This window comes from Phaethon lepturus, unplaced genomic scaffold, assembly GCF_000687285.1.
Source record: "Phaethon lepturus isolate BGI_N335 unplaced genomic scaffold, ASM68728v1 scaffold34226, whole genome shotgun sequence".
Classification (NCBI taxonomy): Eukaryota; Metazoa; Chordata; class Aves; order Phaethontiformes; family Phaethontidae; genus Phaethon; species Phaethon lepturus.
In genome coordinates, this window is record NW_010547453.1 from 2,166 (window position 1) to 10,514 (window position 8,349).

Below are 8,349 nucleotides of genomic sequence, written 5' to 3' on the forward strand. Positions count from 1 at the left end.
GCAAGATTTTGGTGTGGGGCAGCGTGCCCAAGGCGGTGGCTCAGCCGGGAGCTCCATGGCTTGGCGTACCTGAGCATGACCGTGGCCCAGAGAGAAAGCTGAAGGGCTGGGCCTTGGGCCACCATTTAAGGGAGGCTGCCCCATTCCGGGCCGGGGAGCAGGGGCCGACAAATGAAAGCTTAAAACATGCGGCGCCAGCCTGGCATGCATATGCAGCGCTGGCCCGGGATGGATGCACAGTACCAACCTGCCACAGACTCCTGGCATGACTCGGGGTGCTCACTGTGTCCCAGAAGTGGGGAGAGCTTGGGCAGGACGGGGCCTCTGCCTGGGGGCTGCGGCCCTGTGGGAGCGGCGAGCGGCTCCCGGGGCGCCCGCAGCGCGGCACGGCCCTGGCCCCACCGCAGAGCCTCTCCTCACCGCCTGCATGGGGGTGCTGGCGTTCGCTCTCCATCGTGACCCCGGGGTGATTTAGCATTGCGAAAACTGGGGACAGAGTGTCTTGTTGGGCAGCTGTTAGATGCGATGCTTGCCTGGAAGAAGAGCCTGAGGATCCCTGGGTCGGTATTCCCCTGCAGTTGTAAGAGCGGCTGTGCTGGAGTGGACCCAAGGCCTGTCTGGCTCCGTACCGTCTCTGGATTGTCTGTCGGTGGATGCCGAAGAGGGACTGGGAAGAAGCACATCTGTTATTTCCCGCCCCCCTCCCTGCTTCCAGCTATTTTCCGTGCAGGGAATTTCCTGAGCCTGTTTTGGTTTTCCTACCTAGGGAACTCCCAGGGGATCTCCTACGAGTGCTTGTGCAGGCTGCCTTTGCATCTGTATAAACTTCTTGCTTCTGCAGCACCTTTCAGCTTCTCCCTAAGCCGCCTTCCACACCTTTACGTCGCTCCCCTTTGAAGTTCAGCATAGGCGTGGTGGATGTCCTGGCCTTGGCCCCTATAGGGGATGCTTAAGCCAAGTATGTCGTGGCTGTTGTGTGAGAACCACTGCTGAGACTTTGCAGCAAATCCCACGTGTTACTCAGGACGTTGCATCTTGTTTAACCAGCTGAGCTATGAAAGCTGTCACTGAGAGCGGCTGAAACTGAACCTGTGTTTCCCAGCCTCATGGGCAACATGTCACGTTCCCAAGGGGAGTCACCAAAGCCAACCATCCCCTGCCCCTTTGCTGTCTTTGCCTTCTCTCTGCCTACTGCAGTCAGCTCCTGGCTGAGGAGTTGATAACGTGGACAGAAGTAATATTGGGTCTGTTTTAAACATGAATGATAACAGGTAGATTGCGCTGCACATTGGGACATCTCAATAAACCACCTCCAGCAGCTCAACAGACAGCATTGCCCAAGTAACCACTTCATTCTGTCCTTTTCTTCCCCACAGACCCCGGCAGGACCTGATGAGGTTGGGAAGGTAAGTGACATCAGGGGCGGCATTACCGGCTGGGGTTGTGGGTCTCATCTCCCACACATCAACCTCTCTTGTGGTACTTTCCAAGGAGGAGGTCCAAGGGCCGAGGTAAGAGAAGACAAGATAAGAAGAGACGTAAAGACTGTGAACTGTAAGTGAGCAGGGGCAGGTATGGGTGGTGTCTTCTGGGTTCATTTCTTTGGGATGAGCAGCTTCACTGTGAGCAGTGAGGAGTTTGTGCAGAGCAGGCACAGGAGAAAGGAGGATGTGATGGACAGTGGCCAGCTGTAGGGACACAGGCCTTTTAATGAAAGCTGTGTAGGTGCTCAGTAGTCTCCAGGCTCAGCTTCTCAAAGCTGGCCAGTCCCACCCAGGGTGGAGATGGGTGGGCTGGGTGACTTGATGGTGTATAGCTCTATCACCATCACAGACCACACTGGGTTTCCTGAATATGTGAATTTCAGTTTTAGCCTCATCTTGCTGCTGGCTGTGTCCTTCCTGCAGTCCTTGGCTAGTTGTTGTTTGGGTTACTCTACCCGTTCTACCCTTTCCCCCCTTACATGTAGCTGACTGTCTCAAACTGCTTGCTGTAACAGCACAGGCTGGCCTCTCAGTGCAGACGCTTTTGGGGCACGGTGCCTGTGGCTGGCACTCTCCCGCTCTATTTCCCCGTTTTGTCTGAAGCTTGCTGCCCGAGGCTCAGCCAGCACCTACGGCCCCATCACCCTCGCTCCTCCCCATGAAGAGGCTGCCTGCGGCCCCTACCCCACGGCTCGTACTGGAGAGGCTGGGCACAGGGAGGGGGGACCCAGGGCAGAGGCTGGAGGTCATCGCCCCCGCCCCCCCAATCCTGGCAGCACTCACCCGGTGCCGTGCTCTCTTTGCAGATGTGGCACTCCGCGCAGGTAGCCTCCGCTCTGCCCCCGGCCTCGCTCCTGCCGCCTGGGTTTGAGCCAGCTGGGTTTCCCCGCCCCGGTGCGGGGGACTTGCGGAGCCGTGCCCCTCCAAGCAGCGGTGGGGAGCAGGACTCTGGCAGGGAAGAGCTGACTGGACTCTTGCTTGGCCCTGGTGGGATCGCAGCCTGGAACTGAGGACTCTCTTACCCCATTTGCACCATCATCATCAGGACAAAAGGACCCGTGACCAAGCTTGGGGCTGAAGATGAGTAGCTCAAGCAGCATGTTGGTGTTCGAGGGCATCCCGGGAGCAATGAGGTGTGGAGTGGGTGGATGTGCTGCTGGAGCTGGCTGGGGACAGTCATGATGTGGGGGGCAAGCGGAGACAGCTCGGAGGGCTGCAGCTGCAAAACTGCCCTGTCCTGCCAGCACCCTGCAGCTGGGGAGGAAGGAAACCTGGGGCAGGCAAGGCTGCAGGGCTGCATCCGTCCCAGCCTTGGCACGGGGCAGCCCAGGAGGGTGCTGAGGACCTTGCCTGGGAAGCCCTTCTGTTGGGGAAGGGGAGGGAATTGGGGTTGCTGGGGCTCTTCACGTACTCGCAGCCACATCCCAGCCTTGCCCTGCTCAATAAAACCTGGTGGTCAGAGGCAGGAGCTGGCAGCGTGGGCACTCCTGTCCAGCAGCTGCAGGCAGGGCTCTTCCCCATGGGCACCTACCCCAGCTGGAGGAGGGCAGTTGTGCGGTGGCCCAGGGCTTGTCGCCAGCACCAGTTCCTGCAGCACCCAAAGGGCTGCCTGTGGTGCGATGCTGGAGATAGGCAACCAGCAGGTCAGGACCAAGCTGCTCCCCAGGCTGTGGGCTACCTATATGCTGGAGCTCAGGTGGGTACTGGGAGACCTTAGAGGGAGCTGCCCTTCTCCTCCACAGCACGGTGTGGGGCTGCTACCTCTCCCTATTCACCATCCCCATCCTGTTCTCACCCCAGTCCAAATGTCTGGCTCACTGTCCTGTGGCTTTCCTTCTCCCTGGCTGGGCTGACGCAAGGTGCGGGCAGCGAGGGAGCAGGCTGCCCGTGGGCCTTCCCACCCAACAAACAGCCCACCAAGGCTCATTCACCCAGCGTGGGGGCAGGCTGGCCAGGGGGCCCTGTCTCTTGGGGTGTGTAGGGGGCTGGTGGCCCTCACTGAGGTGCCTGCGGGTCCTGCTGTTTCCCGCTTTTCCCACTCAAGCCAGGTCCGTGCCCAGGTCCAGGGGCCAGCCCCAGCCCTTGTTTCTGTGTGCCTTAAGCAGTGCCTCTGGGGCTTTTCCTCTCCCCTTTCCCCTTTCTGCAGGGGGGCTGGGGCTGGCTGCCAAATGCATCTGGTGCTGCTCTGTGCAAGCCGTACCCTGGAGCAGCGCACGTAGCTGGAAACCCTGAGGGTGAGCTGGGCACCAGCATGCTCGTGGGGCACCCCTGGCGCAGGGTTAAAACAAAATCAAGGGTTATTCTTGAAAGCTTCAGGCAAAAGGCTGGAGGGCAAGATGTGCAAAGGCTTCAACGTTTTCGTCAAATGAGGTGACCTGTGCTTTATCCCGCACTGAAGAACAAGAGGGGAGCCTAACGTAGCAGGCGTTGGGGTCCAAGGCAGCTCCTCCCCACATCTGACGTGGCAGCCCATACCCAGGGCAGGCTCCCTCAGAGCCCTAATGCTGGTGCCACCTGGGGCTGGCACAAGGATATGGGGACAGGGCAGGTCCTGTGGCAGCAGCACACTGGCAGGGAAAGCCAGTGGTGGGTGTTGAGGCGACGTGAACTTCCATGCTGCCGCCATGCAGCATGTCATGGACTGGGTGAGTTGCACCTGTGCAGCTGGGCGTAACCGCCCAGAGCTTGCTGCATCCCTTTTGGACCCCATTTCCACTTCTGGCATCCACGGTGTGCTGGATTACAGCCTACATGAGCTTTGCCTTAACAATGGCCCATGAAGCTCCTCCTTGGTTGCCTCATGGATGAGGGGGACTCACTGTTCCCCTTCCCATGCCGCTTGGGGTCTGTGTGGGCCATGTGGCACTGTAGCTTCGGTGACCTGTTGCGGTCCGTGCAGGCTCTCCTTGTCCCCATGGGCTGTTTTAGCCTGGCTGGTTGCTCTTTGAGGCTAAGGAGAACTGTGTGCAGCACTCGAGGGATGTACGTGATGGTCTCTGTATTGTTTTTAACAGTAAAAGTTTCACTGCGGTAGTATTAAACCTTTAAAAAGGAAGTTACATAAGCCCAAGGGTGTTAATTAATAAAAATAAGTTTGTCAAGAGTGGTGATGGCTGCCCCATGTCACTTCTCCCCCTGCGTCACCCGAGCCCCCTGCTCTCCCGGGGCATGAGGTGTCGGGGTGCACGGCAAGGACATGGGTGCCTGGGAGGGATGTGGCTGTCCCCCTGCGGCAGCAATGAAAGGGTCAGTTGGGGCAGGGTAGGAGCAGGGGAAGGTACCCCCAGCATGGGAAGTCTGGGAGCTGTGGTTCCAGGTGTCAGGGCTCCCTCCAGCTCTGAGGGGTGTTTCACTGAGGCTTCACCAGTGAGGGGAACCCGATGAGCACTAGCAACTCCCTTATGCTCCCAAGGCTGCTGCAGGCATTGTGTGCCCAGGGGAGGACTGGCTCCCTTCCCTGCCCCTGCATGTCCCTGCCAGAAGGGAGAATCCTGGCCCCCCGGGACCCTCCTCATCCCAGGTGGCAGGGACTTGCAGCAGTTCATCACATCTGATGGTAATGTGAGGGTCAGGATGGGGGCCTGATGCCCCAAGGGGGAGAGCAGGGCTCCTGGCCTCAGGGCAACTGGCCCTGGGGCTCGTGCCCACCGCCCATGCTCCCTCCGAAGGGGAACAGCCGCTGTCTCCCTGTCCCCGCCTCTGTCTTGCTCCCAGTTGTGCCTTTTTCGGAGGCTTACACCAGTAGCTCCTGTCAGCTCTCCCTGGCCACAGCAGATGTGTCCCCTGAGCACCCTGACAAGGTCAGCTACCTCTACAGACCCCCATGTCCCCCAAGTGCTGCAGAGTGGGGCTTGTAGGAGGGGATTGGTTCCCTTGTAAAGGGACCAGGACAGACCCCAGCCCCAAAGCCAGCAGGGAGCAGAACAACCCCATGCTGGTCCTCCATGGACAGGCAGCAAACATGCCCCAGCTCCAGTGCTCCCAAATCCCCCATCCCTCCCCTTCCCGTGTACCCCTTGCAGAGGGCGGCTGTCTCACAGGAGCAGCATGCCACTGGGTTATCAGCGTCCCTGGGCTCCCTGTGTCTTCCAGCTTTACAGAGCAAAGGTTTGTTTAATAAGGCTTTAGGAGCCAGAGCTGCAGCAAGAGGGTTTAGAAGGAGAGTTGTAGGGGACGTAAAACATAAGATGGTCTCCAGGCTGCACTAGGAATAAAACATCATGTATTTTTGGGGAAGTACCTGAAAAGTTGATGTGGAGATCAGCCCAGAGGTGTAACATGAAGCCTTGATGTTAAAGCTTCCGCTGGTAACCTCCAGCCTCCCTGATCCTGGGATGCCAGCAGAGTGAGCGCTGCCTCTCCTGCACGTGCCGGCGCAGGTCTCCTGCATGTCTCCGTGCAAATGAAGATGCGCTGAGGTCCTAACCTCTTGCTTGTGACTTACAAAATTTTGCATCCTCACAAAGTTGGGCATAATCTTTCTGCATGTTGCAGCCAGCAGTGTTTGCAGTCTCAATGTGTTTTAAGCTTTTGCCAGCTCTCATGCATCTATTTTAGGCTGTGAGAAAAAGGGCAGCTCTCACTACCCTCCCTGTTATTTGTTGATGCTGGTCTTGCTTTGGAAGTTCCCACTTCCCAAGAAGGGCCACAGGCTCTTCAGCAGGTTAATCTAAAAATAATCACTCCAATTTAACATCCTCCAGACAGCACTGGCATAGGAAACTGGAAGCCCACAGGTAAGGGCCGCTGTGCCTCCGGGCTGGTACACATCTCCCCTTGCAAGGCTCTTCCTCGCAGGCCAGTCCTTGGGGCAGTTCTCCTTGCCGATGCCTTTGGCTCACTCTCTTCGGCACAGCCCCTTGTCCCGTCCACCTTGCTGTCCTGCAAGTGATTGCTCAGGACCGAGAGACTCCAGCATTGCCCAAACTCGGCCCCGCTCATTTCTGCAAAGCTCCGCTGTGGGCTCTCAAAAAGAGGTCAAACCATTGCCTTCCAGCTCCTCCCTTCCCATCCAGAGGGGACACAGCTTTAACTGCGTGAAGCAATAAGATGCTTTAAATACAGCCCCAACGTGACTTTGGGTAATGGCTGGTTTATCGCTGTGAGGGCTAAAGGAGGTGTTTGGCAATGAACTCACCAGAGTTTTGTGCCACTCCCAGTGGCTCCTCTTCACACATCTCTCTATCACCCTGATATCCAAAACCCCCTGCAGATAACTTACGCTGGGTTTTGCAGTTTACCTGTCCTCTCTGTCCTCTCCAGGCCCGCATAGATCTGCTGTAGTCAGGCAGGTGAGTGGTGCTGGCAAAGTCCCTGCTCTCATCTGGGGCCACACTTCTTGCCTGCTCAGACCTCTGAAGGAAGAGCCCCTGGGCTCTGGTGGGAATTAAAAGGCCCTAGAGACTGGGGGGTATAAACAGGCTCAGCAGAAAAAATTGGTCTCTGTTAGGTAGAGATTGGTGGGAAAAAGGAACCTGGAAGTGTTTTGAGAAGAAATGAAGAAGAATTTTGAGAAGAACCAAGCACACGGATCGTGTTTGTGCAGTGGGTGGTCCTACAAAGCAGACTCCTTTGCATCCTACCAGACCTGCCCTCTGAGGTACAGTACTAGCCTTTCGCACTCCCAAGCAAATGGTCTCCATTTGAAAAACAAAAAAAAAATGAAAAAAGAAAGAGGGCGTTTGGTTCTTGAATGCCAAGGTGACACACGGGCACGGGCTTTACCTTTCCTGTTCTGTTGTTAACAGACTGGGCTGTGCAGAAGAGCTGCCTGGGGATGCTGAGCCAGGGGAGATCCCCCACCATCAGTGTGTGCAGGGTAGGAGGTAACGGGCCAACCACAAACGGGTGCCCCCTTGGACATCCCGGCCTGATCCGGGACCTGCACTCTGCTCCGAGCACAGGTGCCATCTGGTCACTCCCTGGGAAAGGCTGGGGCCAGCCCCAGGTCAAGTACCGGCTCCAGCAGGGGCCGAACGCAGTGACCATCCAGGCTGGCGTGGATGTGATGGCGTGGCATGGGGCCCGCTCCTGTGGAAGTGAAAGTGCCTTTTTAGAAACTTTTCCTGTTGCAATGGGAGATGCCCATAGCTCAGCAAGGGATGGACAAAGATGCAGAAGCCTCCCTCTTCCCAGCGGATCTCAACACAGTCTTTCTTAGGGTATCACCGGCATCTCACTCCAGCTTTCCTCCCTTTGCAGGTCTCCTGCCACCGCTCCAGAAAGAAAGTTATTTGGACTCGAACTGGCCACCCCACAGATGCAGCAAACCAACTGGCCTGGGCCATAACTGCTTGAGTGCTCCTGAGTCAGCAAATCTGCTTCGCTAGTAACTGTGGTGACCCAGCAGGCCCTGCAGACCTGGCCGTCCAAGAAAAAGCCAGGCCAGGAGCTCAGGCTTCTAGGTTAAGCCAAAGACTGGTGTTTTCCACGTACCAAGCATTTGTTAACCACCAGCTGGGATTTCGACTATGCCGTCATTTTGCTGCACCTTAACGCATTTGTGCTGATGTCCCCTTGCCCTATATATTTGAAATAAGTTTGTAAAACCAAAGGAACTTGCAAGTGTCAGCAAAAGGACCAGCTGACAGCCTGGGGGTGAGGGGGCAACGACACCCACTTGCAAGATGCAAATCGGAGAGCGCTGCCGGCGCCCCGGGACGGGGCCACGTAGGTCCCCCAGCCGCTGCCTTCAGTGGGTGCACCCTTCCAGGGGTGGGTGAGGCAAAAGCTATTATTTACCACACGGCTAACTACGCCTGGCGGGAGGACGGAAAGAAGCACGGTGGCAAAGGCAGTAGTTCATGAAGGGGAGATTTATTTATTAGGGGCAATAAGCGGTGACGGGAAAGCACGAAGGGCCGCG

General features: G+C 57.2%; 1 protein-coding gene across 1 annotated transcript in view; it reads left to right on the forward strand.

The window, feature by feature from the left end:
* The window catches only part of PGF (placental growth factor), a gene marked incomplete at both ends in the record, with an annotated part of 3,658 nt that extends 2,104 nt beyond the window's left edge, over positions 1–1,554 (forward strand). Inside the window, 2 exons of the mRNA XM_010289653.1 lie at positions 1,377–1,406; positions 1,492–1,554. Coding sequence (XP_010287955.1) covers positions 1,377–1,406; positions 1,492–1,554 — 93 coding nt within the window. The remainder of the gene's footprint in view (positions 1–1,376; positions 1,407–1,491) is intronic.
* Between the last annotated feature and the right edge of the window lie 6,795 nt (positions 1,555–8,349).